This window comes from Abramis brama, assembly GCF_963993115.1.
Source record: "Abramis brama genome assembly, chromosome: 19".
Classification (NCBI taxonomy): Eukaryota; Metazoa; Chordata; class Actinopteri; order Cypriniformes; family Leuciscidae; genus Abramis; species Abramis brama.
In genome coordinates this window covers 5,488,548-5,515,572 of record NC_139981.1, presented here as the reverse complement: position 1 = coordinate 5,515,572, position 27,025 = coordinate 5,488,548, and the positions used below count along the sequence as shown (strand labels likewise).

Genomic DNA, 27,025 nt, shown 5'->3' with positions numbered 1-27,025 from the left:
GATACGGTTTGTGCTGATCAGAAAGTGTTTCATATTGGCTGATGACTGTGTGAAACAACTGAATACAACAAACAAAACAATTCTAGCACTGTGTTGGTTTGCCTGTTTGATGAACGCAATATCCTTTTGCTGTGTTGACATCTTTCCTGTTCAAACAGGAAGTTGGACATATTCTGAGGGCGTTATTTGCTTAAGATTTTACTGTTGAAGCATTTAATCGGTGGTAGGTGATTATAAATCAACAGGACCTTCTCATTCTAGAGGACATTTTATTGAAGAAAAATTGTATATGTCTCTACAAAAAAGATGAGGCATTAATATTTTTGCTGTATTTTCTTGGAATAGAAAGACTGTTAGTTTTTAATGTGAATATCTGTGAATGTTGTTATAAATCACCTCAAAGCCAGTGTTCTTTAAGTATTATTTATATACTATTATAGTATATATTTAATATTTTGAATCAGCTTTTATATTTATAGTTTTAGGAATTTTGCTATGTGCTTTTGTCATTTTTATTAGTTTTTATTGATTTTAAATAATTATATACAGCTTTAATTATTTTTACCCCAGATAGTTTTAGTAATTTTAGTACTTTAACTTTAGTACTTCAAGGTAACATTTCAAATTTTCTTTTAAGTTTTATTTCAGCTTTATTACAACATTTTTTGTTAACAATAACAACATTTCTCAAATGATTTCAAAGGGTCAGTTTATTACCAGTCCAGAAGTTCAAAACTGAGCGTGTGTCTGTTTCGGGTATCCCTATGTTGTGAGGACATGGATACTACAAGGATAGTAAGGATAGTAATGCCAGAAATATTTGATCTTGTGGGGATATTTTTTGGTCCCCAAGAGAAAAACAATACATAATGAATGAATCATACATAATGATGTTTTTTGAAAATATAAAAATGCAGAAGGTTTTCAGCGATGTGTAGGTTTCGGGGTAGGTGTGGAACATGGAACATAAACATGGAAACCCAACGTGTGGGTGTGTGTGTGTGTGTGGGTGTTTTCGTACCTCCAGGACTTTCCCTGTGATGAACTGCTGACACGCCTCACATTGCACTCCAAACTGAACCTGATAATCTTGCTCACAGTAGGGGGCGCCGTCTCTGTGCACATACAGAGAACCAACCAATGCATGCAGTCACCCAACATTTTGGATGGATTGGATGGATTTTGTGTATGAATGTGTCTTACTTGCTGATGTATTCTCCAGTCAATACTTTTGCACAGGCTTTACATTTAAAACAGCCCAAATGCCACTGATTCTCGAGAGCCAACAGAGCCTGACCATTCTTAATATCTCTGCCACAGCCTGCACAACCTGAAACACAAACACAAGAAAAAATGATATGCCAAAAAAAACCCACAAACAGCTCTGGATGTGGTTGTATGCTTCTCAAAGCCTGAGCTTGATAAATATATAAACCAATTTTTTTGACTAGCTTGGGCCATTATTCTTGAGGCAAAATATTTTTATACTTTAAATTATTCCACTGTCTTGATCACCATGTTGTAAATCAGCATTTTCTAAACACACATTTATATGTCTGCTATTGTTTTCTTCTTCACATTTTACTATAAAAGAAGATATTTGGCTTTAGTAGCCAAGCTTATAGACTTAAGAGAAAATAATAGTTAATTATTTATCATAGTAGGTGGATCCTGGCCAAAAAGCCCCCAAACACTCAGAATCAGGGAGGGTCTGAATAATTTATTGTTTCACGTGTAAATTCATGTCAGTGCATCTCTAAGTGGTTTTACAATCACTTTCTTTCCCATTAAAGTTATAGGCTACTGTTGTGTGGATGCAATGTCTCTGTGTGGCAGTTTGTACTCTTACTATAGTTAATTTACACTGATGGTATTTTTATTTCTTTCATAAGTTTAAATGTTTGACCATTAAAGAGGTTGCGATTAAATAAACTGCTTTATAAAGTTTATGCAAGTTAATTATTACAAATTATTCTCTATGGTGATTTACAGATTTTTACTTAAATGTAGCAGAATGTTGGAATAAATGAATTAAAAAATAATGCAAAAATTCAAGTTAACATAACAAATACTACCAATAATATATAATAAATAAAAATAAAGTGTCTAGCGCGTGTTTAACAATAAAGTGTTTATCGGTTAGGGTTAGGGTTAGGTGTAGGGAGGGCGGCATCCATTTAATCATTTTAATAAATATAATCATTTACACTATGCTATTAATGCATACTGTTTAATGTACAACAACACTGAGGTGCAAATAGTATCTTCCACTATTTATAAGTATCTAACTACTATTTACACTTATTGCAAAGAAAATAGGCCTACTTCTATTTTTACATAGTGTAAATAAAATCTATCGCTACAGTATTTTCACTTAGAATCTATTGCTAATTAAACTTAGTGTAAATAGCATCTATCGCTAAGAAAATGCTGCTATTTTCACTTAGTGTAAGAAGAATCGAGTTGCTTTTTACACTTAGTTTAAATAACATCTGTCGCTATTTGCACTGAGTAAATAGCCGCTGCCTAAATAATTTGACTTCAAATGTGTTCATATTTTGTGTCATTGACTCATATGGATGCTGTAGCTTCAGGTCCTACACTCACTGCTGGGTCCGACGGCGTCTTTGGTGTGTCCTGGAGACATGGGCTCTGCACAGTACTGACACAGACAGTCCTTGCCATTGAATGTCACTCTGTCTCCAGCAGGAAATGGTCTCCTGTAGGTCACGAAATATATGATCCCTGTTAAAACTCCTGCCAGTGTTGGGCTTACCATAAACCACAATGTCAGTGACAGCATAATCTCTAGTGTGTGAGTGGGTTTTTCTTCGGCTCTTACTTGCAGATTGTGCACACAAAGCATGTTGGGTGATAGGTCTTTCCGAGTGCGGTCACCACCTCCCCCTCCACAAACTCTCCACAGATGTTACAGCGGGTGCCGTGGATGCGCTGGTAGTCCAGAGTGCACAGATAATCTCCATTCTTCATGAAGAATCCTCCCTGAGCCAGATCGCAGCCACATACTACAGAAAAACACACACAACCGTTTAAATGATGGTTTTTAGAATCAAATTATTATGGCGTGTAATATACATGCATGTACTAAAAATAATAATGCATTTTTCTTGAGCAGTAAATCAGCAATTAGAATGATTTCTGAAGGATCATGTGACACTGAAGACTGGAGTAATGATGCTGGAAATTCATGTCATCACAGGATATATAAATATATATATATATATTTTTGGAACAATAGTTGGTGAGTGAAATTTTTAGGTTGAACCTTGATTTTTTTCAAGGGTTATAATGGCTTCTTTGTGATACATTTCTCTTCTTGTAACATGAAGAGCATGATTGGCACACTAGGAATAGAAGTGTAAAAATAAACCTCAGTGGAGGACAATGGCCAAACCATGATCTTGAGAAAACACAATAGTCAGAAACCTTGAAATGTCTAATCTGAAACACATTTAGAGCTCATTGTGTTTCATTTTAAGCTCTTAAGAGCTCCTTCAGCCACTTTCTGTTTTGGAGTCTTATTGTCCATCTTTCATGGCTTTCCGCACCTCATCCTGGGTTCCCGCGGGGTGAACCGAGGCCGTGACTAATGCAGGATGTGCGTTTACTGAGAGAATACATGAGTGGAAGTATAATAGATGTGTACAATGTGTACGTAGTGCACAGTAAGGCTCCGCAGTGCTGTTGTGTAACAGACTTCAGTGATTCTCACAGCCTTCTTCACGATCCGCTCCGATAAAATGAGTTTATGCACTGAGAAACTTCTGCAGGGGCCGTATGAGGACAACACCACCCTACGCTAGTCTCGTGGATAAAGCGAGAGAAATTTTCATTATAAATATGCAAATTATTCTATTAATAATGAAAAATATTCATAAAAAATACTTTTTACTGTAAAAAAAGTTAGGTGCAACTTTAACATTTAAAACGGTGCAAAAAAGTACACATTTATTTAAAAAAAAATATATTCATCCCAGTATCCTTAAATTAAGCTGCAGCTCAACAACACAACCAATATCAATCAATGGGGAATAAGCAATATTACCACGTCTGCTTTGAAAATGTGGAAATCAGCACTGAATCATTTGATCTGATGAATAAATGAATAAATAATGGACTTGGCAACAACGTCCTTTGACACATTTCCCACAATCTGACTTTCATCTCTGGACGACCTAGACACAAAAGAATTCATTAACTCTCATTCAATGTTATGAGCTGAGCTCTCTATGTCGTAATAGGCATCCTCTTTTTGATAAATTTGAGAGATTGTGTTTACATGCCTTTAAGAAGTAGGCCTATAAGAACGATTATCAAGAAATTTGCTAAATATAAACACCAAAAATAGATATGCAATTGGAAAACTCCAAAACTTTTAATGCATGAACTTAACTTTCTGTGATTTTATTTATTATTTATTTATAAGTTAAAAATGTCCTAAAATGTACATTTTATTTTTCAAAAAACACTTTCTTAATACATGTTGGTCTTACTGTTGTGTGCAGTTTGCCTATAAATGAAGAATATAATGATCTAGTTGTCTGTATGCTGCTCTGGACTGATTAGATTAGATGAACTGATTATAATTACACAGATTTACAGTAAGAATGACATAATCCCTGCAGGGTGGTGAACACAAAGTAGATGATTAGCTCTTAAACTGATTATCTGCCCAGATCACTACAGGTCATGTGCAAATTCAACTCAAATATCTGTGAGGTTCGATCCAAAGTCGTTCGAAAAGAGTTTAATCTCTCATGTTCATTCTCACCTTTCATATTTAAAATTCATAATCTGTAAAACCACTAGTCTAAAAGAGTATTACTCATAGAGTCTCTGTCTGTGATGTATTAAGTCAGTAAGGTCAGAGAATGACATGAACTCAGAATGACATGAACTCAGATATTAAATATTAAAAATATATTTGAGATGTTTCTACGGTTGATGATGAGGGAATCTGTTCTCAACTGAAAACAATACGTGAAATTATGCAATTATGCAAAAGTAACATACAAGTAATGCTACTTTTTAAGTGAAACAATTAGTATTTAATAATGTTAATGTTAATAATTGTAATATTTTTAAAAGTATTCCCCAACCAACATTGCCAACTGCTTCATGGTAACAGAAATAAAGCATTTCATAAATTAAAAATAATCTTTCATTTCATTTCATTCATGCGTTTGCACCATGTCGCAATTACTGTGATACGAGATGACAACCTGTGACGTTCTGCTGTTCATGTCCTTAAACTCGGAATTATGATTTTCTATGGAAACACTATCAATGCCAGAATGAATCTGCACTGGTCAAGTAGTATAAGTCAGAGCTGTACATCTAGTTTTGTAGAATTGATTTATTCATTAAAAATAATCTATGAGTTGGAACAGTAAAAAACAGCTGCCAGCAACTGTCCAGCATACAACATTTGGTCACACTTTAGATTAGGGTCCAATTCTCACTATTAACTATGACTTTTGCCTCAATAAACTCCTAATTACTGCTTATTAAGTTTAAGTTTAGGCATTGGGTGGATTAAGGGATGTAGAATATAGTCATGAAGAATAAGTCATTGATATGTGCTTTATAAGTACTAATAAACAGCCAATATCCTAGTAATATACATGCTAATAAACAACTAGTTAATAGTGAGAATTGTGTTACCCAATATTTATATCACGTTTTGGTCACTACATAATTCCCATACTTCTGAATTGTGAAAAATAGTAATTCTAAAGAATAAGTATGTCCAAATCTTTGACTGGAAGTCTATATAGGGACAAGGCTACTTCCATGAATGAATCCCCAAAATTGTCATGTGCAACATACTACATGTCACTGTCACTTAGATTCACACTGCATTCACACAGCAGATCTGACATCATCATAAATGCTGATTTCCCTAACTGAAGTGGTACAGCAGGACAGAGAGAAAGTCTCTGGGTTAATTGGATCAAAGCTGAGCTCAGTCATGACAGGATTTACTTCGTAGTGTAGGACTCTTATTATATCCAGGTCTGCATCAAGTGCTACTGACAAAATAGTCCACATAATCTTGAGTGTTTTGCTAAAAGCTGATAGATTTGGTGGGCTTTTTAAACAATGGCCCTGAAGTGACATGGTAAATCTGGATATGTCGGTATAAGTTATAAGCAGTGAGAGAATTAAAAAAGGCAGTCTGGGGCTCTGGGCATCACCCAATGGTCTCAAAAGAAACTTTGAATGCAACAAATCTCTGAAAAAAAGGCTTATATTACACAATATCCATAGTCTATAACGGAATATAGCAAACCAAGTTCATAAAAAAGTATTTATTATATATATTTTTTATATATTTTTTTTTAAGGTTACCATTTATGAATTAGAGCATGGCATACCGCAGGACACTACTGAAATCGCTGAAAATCTCATGTTAACTACTGCCATGTCAACAGTGACCAACACTGACCTCACCTGTCCCTATAGAGTTAATGCTATTTAGACTACACACACAAGTGGGTAGAGTTTGTTCTGAAAAACACATGCTAAATAGGTCAAGCCGGAACTCATCTATAACACCCTTAACAATTACTCAGTGATCCTGAATTCTGACTGGAGAGGTGAGTCATAGAAGACTCACACAAGAGGTGATTTATAGGAAACATTCAGCAAACCAGAACGGCAGCATCTCAGACAGAGAGGATTTGACTATGAATATGCAACCAAAAGCTCAAAATCTGTCAAACATGTCAATCTCATAAAAAATGATTGTACCAATGAGATTTTCTGCATTGTGACATTACTTTCATGACAGTTAAGCACATTTCCCCCATATAGCATATTAACTGTATATACTGTATGTATCATATGTATGTATGAATTTATTATGCCCCATTTATGCCAGGTATTAATGCGTTTTGGTTGATCGGATCACAAGTAGACGAGGGAGACTCAAAATGCATCTTAACTCTTTCCCCGCCGTTGACGGAAATTTGCGTTATTTATGAGACAACGCTTCCCTGCCATTGAAGGAAATTTCAGGCTTTCCGTGTTTTCACTGTTATACTGTAGGGGGCGCTATGACAACTTCTGAAAGAGTACTGAATCTCCTGATCAAAAGACATGTGAAGAAGAAGCAGAAACATGCGATTACGTAAAAGTAAGAGCAAGTTATGTAAAATAATGTGATCATCAACATTAAACAGCATAAAATCAAAACTGCCTAATGTTACCGAATGACATGTCGACCCAGGACGAGGTTTAGGACTGTGAAGCTTTGGTGGTGTTGATAGACTCGATCTACTCCATCTATGTTTCGATCATCATTCTAAATCTGATCCGGACGCAGTCTTTGACAAAAACACGTTTTTCTCAGCTATTTGCTCAAAATGTTGCTTTTTTTTATGAAACTTGTCCACATTCAAGTGTTGATAAAAAAAAGACTGCTTTTAAGCAAACAAACAACAAAAAAATAAACTTTATTATAGCTTAATGCAGAGGCCCTGTCATATTGCATGTTCAGCTGGTGGGGAAAGAGTTAAAACCAGGTGTAAACAGGGCCTTAGTCATATTTCAAAAAACATTCTTTTTTTATGCTTTTCTTTTGATGACGTGTTTTTAGATTTATCGCTTTTTTTTTTATTTGCTCTCAGTTCAAAAGCTAAACCAAACAGACAACAGTAAAAGCACAGTATACACCTCTCCTTTCCCAAAGACTAATAGATTATATCTCTGAAGATTGCATACATATCATAATTCGAATGTACAGTAGACATCCATTCCTCATTCAGAACTGGTCTTCACGACACTGAATGTCTTGTATGTAACAGATATCATGGTTTGTATATGTGCATAAGTGACACTGATTCACTCACTCACCTTTGCACGTGAAGCACTTGATGTGGAAGTGTTTGGCCTGCACTCGTAACACCTCTCCCTTGCACACCTCTCCACATTTAGCACAGCGTATCAGAGGCTTCTCCGTCTGGTGGTGAGATTCCTGTGTATGGGCCACTGCATTGAAGAAAAAAAAAAAAAAGTTTTATCATGGGCTGTAACAGTAACAGACAGTGTAAAATTATGGGATTAGTAAATATTCCATTCATCAAGGATGCATTAAATTGATTAAAGGTGACAGTAAAGACATTTATAATGTAACAAAAATATTATATTTTAAAATAATGCTGACATTTCTATTCATCAAAACATCCTGGAAAAAAAGTATCACAGTTTCCAACATTGATAATAATCAGAAATGTTTCTTGAGCAGCAAATCATCATTATTAGAATGATTTCTGAAGGATCATATGACAATGAAGACTGGAGTAATGATGCTGAAAAAACAGCTTTGCATCACAGGAATAAATTACATTTTAAAATATATTCAAATAGAAAACAGTTATTTTAAATTGTAATAATATTTCACAATATTACTGTTTTTACTGTATTTTTGATCAAATAAATGCAGCCTTGGTGAGCAAAAGTAGACTTCCTTCAAAAACACGAATAAATCTTACTGACCCCAAACCTTTGAACGGTAGTGTACATCAAAAAACAACGATCACTGCACCTTAAGTCATCATGAAATGGCATATAAAAAAGGATATTCAGCAAGAAATCAAATTGCAATCAGTGCCGAAATGTGAAAGTCAGACTGTATAGATGCACGTCTCTAGTTCGTTTAGTATTCGTACAGCAGATCATGTACTTTAAAATATCCCTTATAAAAACATCAGCACCTCACCTCAGATGTCCTCGAAACCTGATTATCAATTCAGCACTGAGCAATACGGCACGAACGAGCATTTCTCATTCCTTTAGAAACACACAAAGCTTTTACTATTATTGATCTGCATTTGTTTTCCATTAATCTTGCATTAGTTTTGAGCTTCACTTTACCCAAAATATCCTCTACAATTGTGAGTGTTTGTAAAATGGGACAGCGGCGGCTTTAAAGGAATAGATCATACAAAAAAATATAGAATAATGACTTAACATTATTTACTGTCATTTTAAACACATTTGAACTGCCATCCATCCATCCATCCATCCATCCATCCATCCATCCATCCATCCATCCATCCATCCATCCATCCATCCATATATGTGACCCTGGACCACAAAACTAGTCATAAGTCGCACAAGTATATTTGTGGCAATAGCCAACAATACATTGTATGGGTCAAAATTATCGATTTTTATTTTATGCCAAAAATCATTAGGTTATTAGGTAAAGATCATGTTCCATGAAGATATTTTGTACATTTCCTTCCATAAATCTATCAAAGTTATTTTTGTGAGAGGATGCAGCAACATCGAGGACTTCATTTGGACAACTTTAAAGGAGATTTTCTAAATATTTACCTTTTTTGCACCCTCAGATTCCAGATTTTCATATAGTTGTATCTCTGCCAAATATTGTCCTATCCTAACAAATTATACATCAATGGAAAGCTTATTCAGCTTTCAGATGATCATCTCAATACATTTTTTTTTAAATACATTTATACCCACAAAACAGAATGTGAGCCAAGTAGTATGTCTGAATACAGTATTCATAAAACAGGCGAAAAGTCCCTGGATGACCTACTACTTCAAATAATGATTTAAATAAAAATTTGGACGATCTGTTTCTTTAAAGTCACGATGAAACAAAAGCAGCTTTTTCTTTTGTATTGTGACAGATCTGAATGTGAGCTTGCAGTCGATTGTAAGAAAGGGACGGGGTTTACAAATGATTGTTCAGTATACGAATTAGAATTATTTTGTCATTATGTCAAATTATGACATATAGATGAAAAATCACCAGGTAAAAACCATGACGGATGGATGAGTTGTAAGATCAATAACATGCATTTCGAAAACAGATGTGAATTTTCATTTCATACTGACAAAGACTTTTTTTTGCCAGTGGTACTGCAGCTGCAAATGAAGAATATCATATCCACTACAGAGCAGTGCACCCAAAAACCTTCTCAAAATCTCTGAATTAAGGCAGCATCTCTTAAGATTCCAACCCATCATTCCCTCTCTCCACGGTGTCTACACTAATCCAGAAGGAGCGACTCATTCTGTCTGGAAGTGTTGAAGATCAAACACAGACAGTCCCTGCGCTATTGAATCAGCATCACAGGGAAGGGCCGGGTGTGTGTGCATGCGTGTTGGATTGTACGAGTCTCGAGGGACATTCATTTCGCAGACGTAGACTTTTTTCATACATATTTATGCGTCGACTCTCTTCCCCTGCCCCCTTTCCAAACCCTCTTCACCCTCACGTCCCAGGCTAAACAAAGCACTGTAAAGTGGGATCAGAGCCGTATCTCTCACTGCCAGAGCTGAAGCATCATTATCCATTATAAATATATTCAGCATATCAGTGAAAGTATATTTAAAAACATTAAAAAGTGGAAGAAGTACAGTGAAATAAAATGTAAATGAACTGTCTAAAATGTTTCCTCGCTTTTATATGATGAAAAATGTCTTCATACATGGATAGTTCACCCAAAGATGAAAATTGTGTCATGATTTACTCACCCTCAAGTTGTTCCAAAGCTGTTTGAATTTCTTTCTTCTGCTGAATATAAAAGATATTTTGAAAAATATGGGTAATCAAACAGTTGATGGGCCCCATTGATTTCATAGTATGGAGAGAACAAATAAATAGAAAATAATACGGAAGTCAATGGCTTTCTCAATGGTTTGGTTACTGATGTTCTTCAAAATATATTTTTTTGTGTGTTCAAGAAGAAAGAAATTCATACAGGTTTGGAACAAGTTGAGGGTTGAGTAAATGATGACAGAATTTTCTTCTTTGGGTGAACTATCCCTTTAAGATATGATATGAAGTCGTGTTTTCTGGAAAAAAAAAAAGATCAAAATTAAGTGAGTTCATGCTTAAAACAAGAAAATATATGTAATGGAGTAAGAAAAATTAATATCTTAAGTCATTTTCAAGTAAATGCATCTTGATTTCAAGTCACCATAAAATCAAAATGGACAGTTCTTTTTTTTTAATGGAATATTGCAGTATTTTTTATAAATGATTTATCTGTGCACATATGTTCTTCTTTCATGTGCTCTAACTTGATCTAATAATCTTCAATCAAAATAAATTCCCCTCCCTCTTGCAGTGACATCTCTTCTCTTCTCTGATGACGTGTTTACTGGCGTGAGGGCGGGGCAACCTGTCACTCACATGAGATCCCACCAATAGCAAACCACAACCATCCAACCATCCAATCAATACCTGATGGACAAAATTAAATCCCGCCTGTCAATTTTCTTATTCGAGAAAGTGTTTCACTTGGATTTACAGTATAACTCTCATATAACGGTTCTCTGTCTACATGGCATATTAATCACTCACTGATGAAAAAAAAACTTTACTGAGGGATCTTACATACACAGAAAAAGAGAATGAGAGTTGTAATAATGTGGGAGACTAGATGACAGCTACCGTACTTCAAACTCTTTGTGAAGCTTTATAAAACACTTCCTCCAGGCATTTGCTGATTAAGCTCTGAAGTGGCACAACAAGATTAAGTGGGCCGGTCAGAACAGTTAACCTCCAGCTCTGAGAGCCCAGCATTACTCATATTACTTCAGCTCGATGGACTCGCTCTACTGTCTATAGACAGCTGCCTTTACTGCGGTGAAGCGTGATTAGTGTATGTATGGAATGCAATTCATTTCAATAGAGTTTTGCATTGCCAGACTGCTAAGCTAATGGCACAATACTCTAATAAACACACAAAGATAGGGTAAAATATAGATTGAACTATTTTTACCAATACTTACAAAATTTGCTTGGATTCATCTATAATTTTGGATTTGTATTTTCTCAATTGCATTATATGATTGGCTTCTCTATAACGGGTACATGCAATGCCGCCTTTGGACAAGAAATACCACGGTATTAACATTAAATATACCATGTTTTTTGGACACTAGAATTATGGTAATTCCATGGTATTCTTTGAAGAACTTAAATTCCAAGTTACACTATACTGTTTTTAATTTTTTATTTAATTAAATTTTTTATTATTTTAATGTTTTTGAAAAGTCTCTTATGCTCACCAAGGCTGCATTTATTTGATAAAAAATACAGTAAAAACTAGATTTTTGTGAAATATTATTAGAATTTAAAATAAAGTTTTCTATTTAAATATATATTAAAATGTAATTTATTCCTGTGATGCAAAGCTGAATTTTTTAGCATCATTACTCCAGTCTTCAGTGTCACATGATCCTTCAGAAATCATTCTAATATGATGCTCAAGAAACATTCCTGATTATTATCAATGTTGAAAACAGTTATGCTGCTTCATATTTTTGTGGAAACCATGATACATTTTTTTCAGGATTCTTTGATGAATAGAACGTTCAAAAGAACAACTTTGCTGAATATAAGTATTAATTTCTTTAAAACAAATCTTTGAAATGTAATATATATGAATAATGTAATGAAAGAGCAGTGCCATCTGTTCTCACAACGTCGGCTTTATGGGAGTGCAAGGACCAAACAATGAAAAATGTGAATAATAAAATGCAACTAACCATATAATCATTCATATAAATGATAGCAAAATAAATAAGTGGGGGGATGTTTTGCTGATTGTGTGTCAAATCAAACATTGGTGTAAATTCATCCGTCACTTGGTAGAAACTGGCCAAATTAGACCGATGCCACCATGGGCAAGTTGTGTAACATGAATAAAAGTGCACAAGGTAAAATAATTATGGGTAACACTTTACTTTACAGTGTCATTGTTCCATATGTTACATGTAGTTACTATAGTAATAACTATAAATTATGCATAATAACATGTAACTAACCCTAAACCAAACCCTAATCCTCCTAACCCTTATAGTAAGTACATGTAGTTCTTTAATATTACTCAGTACTTAAATGTATAATTACAGTGTAACATGGACACCTTAAAAATAAAGTGTAACCGAATAATGAATCGTTCCTTTGAAGGACATTTTTGTTTACTTTTACATGATGATTTTATTTCAACAACTTTAGAAAAGTTGCCACTTGATGTCTACAGTAAAATATGGGTCCTGAAGCATAAGCAGTTGAGAAATACTAGTATAAAGTCACAGTGACATCGCCATAAGATAGTACCTACTACAAAAGTACTTTTTGTAAGAGCATGTATATTTCCGGCATTTTTATGGAACATCCCAAGGTATCACTTTATTTCTGTGGTTCAGTATAGATATTCTACTAACTATAAGTAAGTTTGCAACTACATTGCTACTAGCAGTCATTACAGTATTAGTAGACTGACTGCATAACACTTTATTTTGATGCTCCCAACAGACATTCTACAAACTATAAGTAACTTTGCAACTACATATCAAATTATTCTACTAACCCAAACCCTAACCTAACAGTCTAATAATAGTCTACTAATACTCTAATGAGAGTTAGCTGACATGTAGTTGCAAAGTTACTTATAGTTAGTAGAATGTCTAAAGAGGACCGTCAAAATAAAGTAACCCAATACTGTAGTTTCATAATATTGCATATTCTCAAATGACTGTAAATCAATATTGAAAGTCTATAAGGATTTAAATCAGAGAACACATCTTAAAATACTTAATGTGGTTCAATTGCATGTAAATGTTTGTGCTAACAAAGATGCATTTTACATTTTACACCCTCTGTAGTGTTGGAAAAAGACCTTAATAAATGTCCCATTCTTGATTAGTCAAAGACACAATGCAGGAAATGAGCAGAAACTGTGCGTCTCTGCAGATGAACTGCAGCAGGGATGAGACATCTTTAAACCGAAAGAGGCCACTGCAGGCGAGACACAACAATGGACCCTACCTTCCTGTCAGCGTTGCTATGGCGACGGCTGCGGGCTTCGCGTGTGTACCTCACGGTTCTGCATCCCATTTAAAACTGCAACACAGCCGAAACAACGGCGATGACAGGAGACATGCCGCTAACTCAACCCCACAATGAAAAGACCGACGGCTCTGATCCAATAACCTGAGGACTTGAGAGGTACGACTGCAGCACAAAGGACGCTTTCAATTATATAACAGTTCCTGTGATTCAAATAGCACAAACACAACGGCTAAATCCAAACAACCTGGACATAAACAAAGATTATCAACCTATGTTTAACAAATGAACCACAAAATACCATGTCAGAATCACCTTAAAAAAAGAGGTGAGATCCAACCTGCACCTCTGCAGATAAAGCATTATGGGACTCGGTGAAAGAACAGAATGTAATGAACAAATTCACACGTATTATAAACCTCTCGAAAGGCATAAAAGTGACTTTTCTGAGATTATAATGGACTATTTACTCTTAAAAGTGTGCAACGAGACCACACTAAGATATAAAGATGGTCAGTAACTCTCACTAACACACACACACACAATTACCTTTCTTCTTGACCATGACCATCAGTGATAAGTGGATATGAATCAATAACCAGCCCTGGTGGAGTCGTATCCAGTGAGATTCAACGCCGCATTCAAAAAGCTATAAGCAAAAAATCCAGTGAACTAATACACATGAATATAAGAGGAAAATGTGAGTAAGAGAAAGCTTAAATGTCTCCTAAAACAACAGAGGCAGTCCGGCGTGTGCCTGCTCCCCTGTACCCCTCTGTTCTCTTCTCCTCCTCCTTCTGCCCCCACCCCTCGTCCCATCCCCCTTTTCTGTCTCATTAATCCGAGGACTCGCCCATCTTCCTCTGCAGTCTGGAAGTTCCCGGCTCTGCCAAGCCGAATTTATGATTGTAGTGGCCAATTTGGCTTGATTAAGCTAGAACAAGCATTAAAAAGGTTCATATCAAACGGGTAAAAAACTTTTTTTAAGGTAATGAGGTTCATATGTATTAAAATATATAAAAAGGGAATATTCAAACAAATACTAAATGATTCAGAACGCTGCAGCTTGTCTCGTCTTCAACGAGCCGATAAGGGCCCACGTCACTCCTCTGTTCATCTCTCTGCACTGGCTACCACTCGCTGCTCGCATCAAGTTCAAGGCATTACAGATCTATCACAGGGTCAGCTCCCTCCGACTTTCACTCACTCCTACGAGTCTACATCCCTACCAGAAGCCTACGATCAGTCAATGAGCGACGTCTCGTGGTTCCATCACAGAGAGCCACAAAATCACTTTCCAGAACATTCTCATTCACGGTTCCATGCTGGTGGAATGATCTCCCCACCCTCATCCGGAATGCAGAATCCCTGACAACATTACAAAAAAAAATCCTTTCTTTTTCCCTTAATCCTCCCTTGTCTGGCTTATGCTACTCTGAGCAATGCCTGCACTTTGTATTTTGAGCACTTCTTGCATTGTTTTTGCCTCTTCACGATGACTCGCTTATTTTAGTCCTAATTTGTAAGCCACTTTGGATAAAAGCGTCTGCTAAATGACTAAATGTAAATATAAATGTATTGGTTGAACAAACTCACACCTTAGGATGCTCACACAGAGCTGTCAGTACTTTTACAAGCACACCAGAAAACTGCTGCTTTCTGCTAAAACCCTGGAATAAGTAGTTTTCTGAAATGCGTGAAAACATCAGTTATCACAGTGTTGACATTTTTCAGAGGATTCAATATGAAAATGGTTTCCGCATTTAAAAATTTGATTTGATTTTTTAAATGTCATACATTTCACTGAAAAGTCTGAAAAAAAAAAAAAAAAAAAAAAAACAATTCGCCGATACGCTGCGTGAGTATGTAAGACATGCTGCACAAATAGCATTTATCAATCATCCCTAGCAGATTTATACAGGTGGTGCTGGGGAAGATGGAGGGTTTTAGATGAATTTTGAAAGCGTGTGCAAACTGCTATAATGAATGGTAACCAGCCATTTAAAGGAGCTGTATGTAAGAAATGTATTTCAATTAATCATAAAATGGCCCTGATATGTCACTAGACATTAAGAAATCATGTTCATTTCAAATACTTATATCACTGACAACAACAGTAGTCCGGCCAGGATATTGTCATTTAAAAAGTGAAGTTGCAGCCCTCAACTGATGTTGATGTTGTCATGTTGTGTTTTAGCCTGAAGCTCCACCCTCCACCTATCTGCCAATCACGAAGTCAGTAGTGTTTCGGCATCCGGGTTGCCAGCTCTGCTCTAGTTACCACAGCTGCCGCTACAAACGTTCGTGCTGGATCCTGCAGCATATCTGGCAACCTTGAGTCAGGGGGGAGGGGGAGGGGATACACCACTCTACAGCAATTTGAAAGTGATTGCAGTACCAGTTTTGGCCACAATCTTACATACGGCTCCTTTAAATATTGAGCAGAAAGCTCATTGGCTGCAGATGCGATGTAAACCAATCAGCTTGTGCCAAGAAGTTAACGCTGTAAATATCGTCAGTTTGTGCCATCTAGAGGCATATATACTACAAAACTCATGTGCTCCGCCCGTCCTGCTACTCATAAAATAACTAAACTGCAATGTCAGCATCTTTGCTGAGAAAGGCCAGCCGTGCCGCCTTCACCTGTTATATATCATTACATCACACAGGTTTGTCTGGGATCATGACAGCAGACAGGACATGATCTTGTTTAATCCACTATAAATATCCCTGTGATTAAGCTCTGACAATCCTATTAATAGACACAACAGAGACTAGTCACAAAGAACTACATGAGCAGAAAGTCTTCTATACTATTCTGTGGACAGAAACACTCCACCGAGTTAACTCTACTCAAAAATAGCTGTAAATTCTGACAAAATACATCAATAAACAAATTGCAAGCAACATATAAATTCCAAATATTTCAGTATTGTGAAGTTTTACCAGTGACTGATTCTTTTTAGACAGATCTTAAAGGACTTCTCTGCCTTTCATTTTGTTCATTCATACATGCAGTTTTGAAGGGTTTTATCAGAAATAGCTGACACCACAATAACAGAACAGCAAAAACCACTCAAACATAGCAGTATGATTCACAACCACCTATACACAAAATAAAGAAGAAATGAGCCGAAATGTGTGTACTTTCTGATCACAATTTCTCTCAGTAAAAAATTAGCATGTACAAAATATTTCACAAGCTCAAAAACAAAGCAGAATGCACATTTCTGCTTGTCAATATCTAGTTAAGTGACACTGTAAACAAATCTAATCAAATCCTAACCCTATAATTAAAATAATTAATTGGTTTGAGTGAACTTAAATTAAACAAATTAGTTCAATTAGAGTATTTAGAACTTTCTCAAAACAAATGGGTCTCAAAAGTGAAAAAAAGTTCAAGACACATCTTAAGTAATCTAAATTGTTTCATTGTTTTAAATTCATGAACTCGTTTCTTTAAATTTTAAACAAACTTAAATTGAACTGAAACTTGGCTGGGATTTCCATTTCCCAGCATGCTTTGCCATGACACCTGAAAGGGAGAGTAGAAATCCCAGCCCAGTTTCAGTAAAATTTAAGTTTGTTTAAATTAAAAGAAACAAGTTCATAAAACTCAAAACAATGAAACAATTCAGATTTGCTGCTTAATATTTTTGTGGAAACTGATATTTTGGATATAGTCGGGATCAGAGGTAACCTGAGGATCATCAACCTGAGGTGGCAGCGTGACCTCACAACACATTGGAGAATGGGAGATCTGTTGTTGAGGCATCTAAGGTTGAGTCTGGATCGGCGGTAAACTGAGGATCATCAACCTGAGGTGGCAGCGTGACCTCACAACACATCCTTGAATGGGAAATCTGTTGTTGTGGTCTCTTGAGTCTGGATCAGAGGTAACCTGAGGATCATCAACCTGATGTGGGAGCGTGACCTCACAACACATCCTTGACATGCCTATAGCATCAATGGACACTTTTCCATATGCAAAAACTTACTTTACCTAATCATAGACTGGTTTAGTGCATTGCGGACACATTTCTAAACACTTCTGGAGAACTAAATGTATGCGACTGGTGCTAATGTGTCACTCAAATGGTTAAGTTTTGCTTTAGCAATGCCATGGGCTTGATTCCCAGAGAACAGGAGGTCAAGTTTTGGGGTAAAAGCATCAGCCAAATGCATAAATGTAATGGAAGATGTATAGTTATATTAATAATCTCTGCTGTAGATTCAACTTGCATGATGTCAACATAACATTCAGAATCAGACAGGATGGGCTAAAACATTCAGCATATTATTTTCATTATATTGATCATCATATTTAAATTTGTGCAAAAAATAGTTATTTTTTTTCAACAATAGATGACTAAATCTATTAGCCAGGGGCCTATTCTGAGGTCCTGGGGCATCTGCTCCGTTCATAATCCAGCCCTGCATCTAATTTCGATTTTAAAATAGTTTCACATGCATCAAACTCGGTGCAATTTGTTTTAATCACTGTGCAATAGCACTGCACTGCAAAATTATTACACCCCTTTGTTATTTACATAAGAGCATTTTCATTGATTTGTCATGCCATTATCTTTTCCAATAACACTGCTCCACAGTTACTGACTCTCTGCCTTTCTCAGATGACCTTGTAAAAGCTCTTAGTTCTCCACAGTAATGTCCGGAAGTAAACGCTTCCAAGCAGATCTATATGGTACATTATGGAATTCCAGGATGAGGGAAATGCAACTTAAAAAAGAAATCAACACATATGCAGTTAAACAGAACACAGACATTTCGAGAGTTGCTTTACTTTTAAATTGATACGGTGTCCTAAAACATTAATGTACATTTAGCTGTGCACCTGGTTGTGTCCTTTTTACTATATTTTCTACAAGCGACATAAACACAATTGAAACATCTAATTTTGGGGTTGATAAAAGATTTTTAAATGAGGTCTCTTACGCTCACCAAGACTGCATCAAAAATACAGTAAAAAAATAAATAAAATGATGTGAAATATTATTACCATTTAAAATAACCGTTTTCTATTTGAATCTATATAAACATGTCATTTATTCCTGAGATCAAAGCTGAATTTTCAGCATCATTACTCCAGTCTTCAGTGTCACATGATCCTTCAGAAATCATTATAATATGCTGATTTGCTGCTCAAGAAACATTTCTCATGTTGAAAACAGCTGTGCTGCTTAAGATTTTTGTATACATTTTTATCAGGATTCTTTTATTTAGGCATTTATTAATCTCAGTTAATGCTAATTTCAAAATTTACAAATACAATTTGTTAATATTAGTAATTTCACTGTGAACTAACATGAACTAACAATGAACGAAATACTCTAACAAATGTATTGCTCATTGATAGTTCATTTTAGTTAATAAATTAACTAATTTTAACAAATGAGACCTTATTGTAATGTTAAAAAAAACGTTTTTATTTTTTTTAAAACACCACCACAAAATCTTACTGACCCCCCAAATTTTAAACGGCAATGCACGTAAAAGCTTCTTCTTTCAAGCCAAATTAAGTTCCTTTCCCACAAAACCGCTGTAATCTGTTTGTGTAAATCTTTACCAAAACAAGAGTTTACAAGCAAATCCCAAGAAATCTGAAGACTGCTGATGGAGGAAATCTGACATGCTGGATCTGTCCGATGGTCTAATACGAGTAAAGCCCTTTTGGTAGATTCAAGCATCCTTGTAGAAGTTTACAGTTACATAAAACTCATTTTCGAAAAGCAGCAACCATCATTTTTTGACATTAGTGTACTGATTAATAAATTGCATAATGCTCTTTCCTCCTCATATACACACACACACTCACTTAAATGAGCACTACCTCTTGATTAACATAATTAATTGCTTCCATACCATTAAAAGCATGTAATCCCTTTTTAGCAACTGATATATACGTAAAAGGATTCATGTTTTGGAAGCTGTTGGAATATTCATAAAAAATATTTTCCATATGAAATTATATGAATACTAATGAGATCATGTTGGCGACAAAGACTCAACATTACTAGGACCAGTGTTGGGTAAGTTACACTAAAAAAGTAATTAAATACTATTACATCTTAATTAGTGTAATAAGATTACTGTACTTAATCCCTCTCTTTAAAAAGTATTGCATTATATATTACAAATTACGGTTGAACAATACAAGTATACACATGAAGCTGCTCTTTTAATTCTTTCAAATAAATATTATTTAATTGCATAAATTATTCTTGAACTGACTAGTGTTTAAAGGGAGGTGATATTAAAAACATACATTTTAACATTAGACGTTCAATTCTGATGTTAACTCCACTATTGTTTTATATACGTTTATATATGTTTATTTGGTACTTTATTTTACAGTCCTTTTTCCGCATGTACTTACTATGCAGGCTACTTATTACAGTGATTACAATAACCGGGTAATAACTAGGTACTAACCTAAACCTAACCTTAACCGATGTAGTTGCCTTATATAAGTACACTGTAAGCACGCATACTGTAAAATAAAGTGCAATCAATTGTTCCATAGACTATACAGTATTTATAAGTAGTAACTAATTAAATAACAGAAAAATTAAAGAGTAATCCCTAACTTTATTTCGAGGGAAAAGTAACTAAATTACAGTAATTAAATTACTTGGTAATGCATTACACCTAGTACACTAGAACAATGCTGACTAAAGTTTCCTAAAAATGAACAATTGAACTTTACAATTACCATTGCTCAGTTGACCATGGGTCTAAATTTGAAAACTAATCTAATAGTGTCTCTTTTGTAACAGTATTATGCAATGAACAAGAGGTGTGCAATGCTAGGTCTGAAGCACAATATAAAGCACAACCCACTACTGTTCGTACCGGGTGTCAGGCTCTCGCTCAGGTAGTAGTCGTCCGGGTTGATAAACGGCAGCTGTTCCTTCATGGACTGTTTGGGAATGAGGTACAGCACTTCTGCCACACGTCCATCCTCTATGACAGACATGCGTTTGACGGAGTTTGTGCGTTTGATCCGGGTGCGATCCACCTGCTGACTGCGTCCAGAGCCGCACAGTTTCCCCAGGCTGTTCAAAGTGGGAAGGGAAGGCATGGCTGTGGTGCACAATAAGTCCTTAAAAACACACAAACTTGGCCAAAAATGCTTTAGGAATAAGTCTTCTCCACAACTGACTCAATATCCAGATGGTGACCGGTGATCCGGTTCCACGTTCCAGCAGGTGAGTCTGCAGAGAGCACCAAACTCCAACCAAAACTCTCTGGTCTTCAGATTAACAAATCATAAATCTTAAATTAAATGCTTACTCGTCACAATTTAGTGGTTGCCAGATGCAATGTTTCTACTTCTGTCTCAGGTGAAGACCACAGGTTAACCCCAATCCAGAGTGGAAAGTAAGAAGTGGCTCGAATAGCTCCTTTCCTTCCCCTAAGCGGATTAACCCTGACGTCTGCCCCCCGATTATCTCTTGGACGGGGTTTGGCGACGCCACCAGAGCTGCTGCACAAGCTCCTTGCTCAGAGCAGTTTAACGACACAACTAAAAATACCCTGATCTTGATCTAAATCAAGTATGGTCATCTTTGAGACAATTGGCAAGCCTTTATTTGAACAGTTCGATTCTGTTTTTAGAAACTGCAGTCCATTTTCTATTATTGAAATGTAATGTACGAGATTAGCTGAAAACAGATACTCAGAGATATAGATTAGTTATAATCCAACAAACTCCTTTAAATCTTTAATCACAGGATTTTCTAATTCAGCCAAAGAAAAGCGCCGTCAGAATGAAACAATCTGATGTAACAACGATAAAAAAAGGATTATGATCATGGCAGCAATAATCACAATGTTAATTCTTCATATATGCTCGCAGAGTCTGTAATCTTGAGCAACACATTTTGTGATATGCTATTATTAATATAAAGGCAGCTGTCTGGCACAACTAAAATAATCAAACTGTTGTGGTTTAATTAATGTCTTATGAAGATTAAATTAGAGGTGTAATAACCGTAACAAGTTCATTAATCCACCCAAACCTCTCTATTTGTTCCCTAACCTCTGGAGGAAATAGGTAGGCCTAATATCAAATGGGCATAAATAAGCACAGGGACATTTTCTAATTAAAATCAATAAATAAATAAATAAAATAAAAGAGGAAAAAAGAAACAGCAGTTATTTATATAATTTTCTAGAGAATGTATTTAAAATGTCCAGATAAGAATATATGGGATTGCCGAGTTTCACACCGCTTTTCATTTATTTTGACCTTCATCAAATATTGTAACTACAGCTAAATCCTCCATTGTGCTGCCTGGTGAAACCTCATTATGGGTTTTTGGGCTTTCTGCCAATTTTCTGGGTGGTTAGTAGAGTTGGCATCCAGCCAATGGAAAAAAAGAAAATATAATAATTAAACAAATTACATAAATGATAAAAAAAATAAAAATTAAAAGAAGAGTAAATAAAATGTATTATAATATTAAGATAGATTGACATTATGAAATTAGCATTAAGATATAATGATAATATAATGATATTCAAATATAATTATAAAATAATAAATTGTAATACATATTCAGTAAACTACATGACAGAGTCCAGTAAACTACATGACAGAAATTAGTAATTATAAATCAAACATTGTTTAGTAATCTAATGCTGTTTGAAGAGCAGTGTTGGGGAAGTTACTTTTAAAAGCAATTCATGACAATATTGTGTTACTCCCTAAAAAAGTAACTAATCGCTTTACTTAGTTACTTTTTATGTAAAGTAATCCATTACTTTTGAATTACTTTTGCTCACCTGGACTGGCCTTGCTTGTTTGTTTTTTAATAAAAAAATAAAATAAAATAAAAGGTTCTATTTTGGCAAATGTAAAGGCCCTTTCACACCAAGGGCCCTATTTTAACGATCTGAAACGCAAGATTCAAGCGCAAAACGCAAGTAACTTTGTGGGCGGATTTCAGGCACTGTTGCTATTATACTGGCGGGATAAATCACTCTTGCACCCGACGCAAATCTAAAATGGGTTGGTCTGAAGTAGCTTCATTATTCATAGGTGTGGTTTGGGCGTAACGTGAAATAAACCAATCAGAGCGTCATCTATCTATCCATCTATCTATCGTAATAATGTATGATTTGCAAAAATGATAACTGCTGCGTCTGTGTGTAGATGAGGGAATCAAAGTGTGCACACGCTACATTGATTATGGCCCTTAAAATAGCATATGAATAACATGCGCAACGCGCCACTGACTTTAAACTGTTTTTTTTTGGTCAGTGGCGGAATTGTTTTCTAAACCTGTAAAATAGCATGAGGGAACGTTTGCGCCGGAACACGCCTCCTCTTTGCGCTGAACCGCCCCCGGGAGCGCAAGTGTATTTCTTAGTTAACCGACGTGCGTCTGTGGAGGGAAAAGTCCGCTTTGCGCGGGTGCAAAATAGGAATGATACATGCGTCGGTGTACAAAGTCAATTGCGCTGGGTGCAAGATAGGGCCCCAAAAGTGAAATGAATGACCCTCGGGATGAAGAAAATGAAAACTCACACCTGTACAGTAGAGGGCGCAGCTCAAACAAACCTTTCAGATATTTTCTAGCAAATTTAAAAGTAATGCATTACTTTATCAATTACTTGAAAAAGGTAATCTGATTACGTAACTTGTAATGTCAAGGAGTGCTTTAGTCGCTGTCATTGACTGACCGAGATAATTCACCAAATGATGACAAATCGTGGAGAAAAGCACTAACCTACTGCCGTTATGAAATTACAGAGTAAAGAACGAGATTTAAGAGACATGTGATGCTCTGCAGACCCCACAGAGGGTCTTTCTGCACTCAGATGCATTAGAGAGACCGTGGCTCAGCAGTTTATACTTATTAAAGGAGAACTCCGGTCAATTTTAACATTGAGCTCATTTTTTTGTAAATTTGGAGTGCTGTAAATACAGAGAACAACGACAAAAATCGGTGTTGCCTACACCATGTTATCCTCTTTTTAAAATTTGCACCCAGTTGACTTCAATGGGGCAAGTTTTAAACCTGCTTTTAGCCTCTTAACATCCTTGATGTGTCATTACAAGTGCCCAGCCAATGTGAGTGATTCCTTCAGAGTGAACACGGGTGAATCTGACTGCAGTAGATGTGAAAGATATGAATAAAAATGATGTTATTTCAGCCAGCGCACCTACCTATATTTACATCCTTTTTTTGGTCGAAGTCCACAGTAGTCGATTGTCGAGTTCACGCGCATAGGTTTAGTTACCTATGATCACGCGCGTGAACTCGACAATCGACTACTGTGGACTTCGACCAAAAAAAGGATGTAAATATAGGTAGGTGCGCTGGCTGAAATAACATCATTTTTATTCATATCTTTCACATCTACTGCAGTCAGATTCACCCGTGTTCACTCTGAAGGAATCACTCACATTGGCTGTGCACTTGTAATGACACATCAAGGATGTTAAGAGGCTAAAAGCAGGTTTAAAACTTGCCCCATTGAAGTCAACAGGGTGCACATTTTAAAAAGAGGATAATATGGTGTAGGCAACACCGATTTTTGTCGTTGTTCTCTGTATTGACAGCACTCCAAATTTACAAAAAAATGTTCTCCTTTAAACACACAAAGGCTCTGTTCCAAAACCTTCAAAGATGTATATGCTAGCAATATTTTAAGAAAGGTTGTACAGAAAGGTAATTATCTTTCATTTCTAAGATAACTTATTTTGGACAAACTGCTGCATCATACTTATCCTTTACAGTGAAGGTTATAAGATAATGCAAAAAATCTGGACACATACACATACACATACACACACATACACACACACACACACACACACACACACACACACACACACACACACACACACACTCTATTTAATAGAGTTATTTAAAAACTTCTATTGAAGTTTTTTTTATTTAATTCAATATTTGATAGAATATGGACTTTGATAGAATTTATAACAGACTGAGGCAGATTATAATTATGCATGTAATCTTTAAACTGTCAAATGCTGAACATAATTTACATGTTAACTGAAAATGAGATTTTAAAGGGAGGGGTGAAGAGAGTTGTAAAGAGATGGGTTTAGAGTGACAGAGAGATGAACTTGTGTTCTCATGATCTTCCTCTGCTTCTGAGTGATATAGGGCTTCATGAATAATAGAGCTCTGCTGTCTCCGTTAAATGAAGCTCTCTTCCGATCTCTCTCAAGGCCCTTTCACGTGACTCATGCACTGCTTTGACCTCAACATGAAAAGTTGAAGATGACACAAAAAGGGCAATTTTACAAGATTGTTAGGTAGAAAGATAGTGGGAAATGTACCATAAATGCTAAAAAACATTTGTGCTTAGAACAGAAAAGGTCCCTGTATAACTGCTTTGATACATTGCAGAAAGGAAAAAAAAAAACTTGCTGAACATTGAACTTTACTGACCGGGTGATCTTGGTGAATTTAAATTAGTTCAAGAAAGAGTTTCAATGCATTGGACTATGTTGACGTGAAACAGTGAAAGGGCCTTCAGGCTAAGTGGTTGACCGATATGGGTTTTCAGAAGCATTAGACAATATACAGAGCTTATTTAGCCAATCTGAAACTATGTACGTCTATGGTTTTGTGTATTTGGGACTGCTGGCATAAGATTTGACGTGTCTTTGGAGAGCGAAGTTTTGGAAATAGGTTAGAAAAATTTCTAAATCACTTACAACACCTGTAATTACCGCAAATTAAACTAGACATTGTAGGATTTAACACTATTTTAGACCATTTACATAACAGTCACTATAAATATGCATTACTTATTATCGTTTATTATTATCAGTGTTGAAAATTATTTTTTCAGGATTATGTGATGAACAGAAAGTTCAAAAGAACAGTATTTATTTGAAATAGAAATCTTTTGTATTATACACTACTGTTCAAAAGTTTGGGGTCAGTAAGATTTTTTTTTGGAAAGAAATTAATACTTATTTAGCAAGGATGCATTAAATTGATCAGAAGTGAAAAAGTAAAGACATTGCTAATGTTACAAAAGCTTTATATTTATATAAGCTTTATAAAAAAAAAAAAAAAAATGAACAACTGTTTTCAACATTGATAATCAGAAATGTTACTTGAGCAGCAAATATTTTTATAATTGCATTATATAATATATACATATACATATATATATATATATATATATACACATATATATATATACACATATATATATATATATATATATATATATATATATAAACAGTTATTTTTAAATTGAAAAAATAATTCACAATATTACTGTTTTTACTGTATTTTGAATCAAATAAATGCAGCTTTGGTGAGCAGAAGAGATTTATTTTTAAACAAAAAAAAAAAAAAATCTTACCGATCTAAGACTTCTGAACGATGGTGTATATATAGAGTGCAAAATATATTAAAAATAATATAAATAGATATGCATATAACACACACACAATTTTTGATCAGTGCAGTATTACAACTCCAAACCCGCTGTGATCCTAAAAATCGGCAAGTGACTTCCACCTGTTTTTGTTTGTGGTCTCCGAAGATGCCAAAAACTGCTGCATCATCTTAGACTCTACTCCACTGAAACTCAAACTCTGAAAACATCTTAAACATGCCTCAAACTTGACATGAACTTGGCATAGAAACCGCAAAAGACTGAAGAGTTTAACATGCTCTTGTGCGCTGAAATCATTCATCCACTGATATCAGTTAAAGGGATAGTTCACCCAAAAAATGAAAATTGTCATCATCATTTACTCATCCTCAAGTGGCTCCAAACCTGTATGAATCTCTTTTTTCTGCTGAACACAAAAGAAGATATTTTGAAGAATCTCATAAACCAGACAGTTCATTGACTATTTATTTTCCATACTATGGAAGTCAATGAAGCCCATTAACTGTTTGTTCACCCATATTCTTCAAAATATCTTATTTTGTGTTCAGCAGAATACATAAATTCAAACAGGTTTGGAACAACTTGAGGGTGAGTAAATTATGACAAAATTTTAATTTTTAAGTGACACCCTAAAAGCATCTCCTGTGATATAAAAAGACCACAGTGAATGAATGAGCAGGACAACATGTCCTCTTCATATATGTTTTAGATACCATCGACGTTAATGTTTTATCATTCAGATTTGCATTT

General features: G+C 35.4%; 1 protein-coding gene across 10 annotated transcripts in view; it reads right to left on the bottom strand.

The window, feature by feature from the left end:
* ablim1a (actin binding LIM protein 1a) overlaps positions 1 to 27,025 on the bottom strand; it is a 49,077-nt gene that overhangs the window by 21,478 nt on the left and 574 nt on the right. For 5 of the 10 annotated variants that reach the window (XM_084093475.1, XM_084093469.1, XM_084093476.1 and 2 more), the window contains exons 1-6: positions 20,735 to 20,978; positions 7,879 to 8,013; positions 2,843 to 3,026; positions 2,602 to 2,720; positions 1,204 to 1,330; positions 1,022 to 1,115 (exon numbers count right to left, since the gene is read on the bottom strand). In XM_084093475.1, coding sequence (XP_083949601.1) covers positions 1,022 to 1,115; positions 1,204 to 1,330; positions 2,602 to 2,720; positions 2,843 to 3,026; positions 7,879 to 8,013; positions 20,735 to 20,963 — 888 coding nt within the window. In that variant the 5' untranslated portion in view covers positions 20,964 to 20,978. Of the gene's footprint in view, positions 1 to 1,021; positions 1,116 to 1,203; positions 1,331 to 2,601; positions 2,721 to 2,842; positions 3,027 to 7,878; positions 8,014 to 20,734; positions 20,979 to 27,025 lie in introns of those variants that run through there. The other 5 variants (XM_084093470.1, XM_084093471.1, XM_084093474.1 and 2 more) reach the window with 3 other exon arrangements.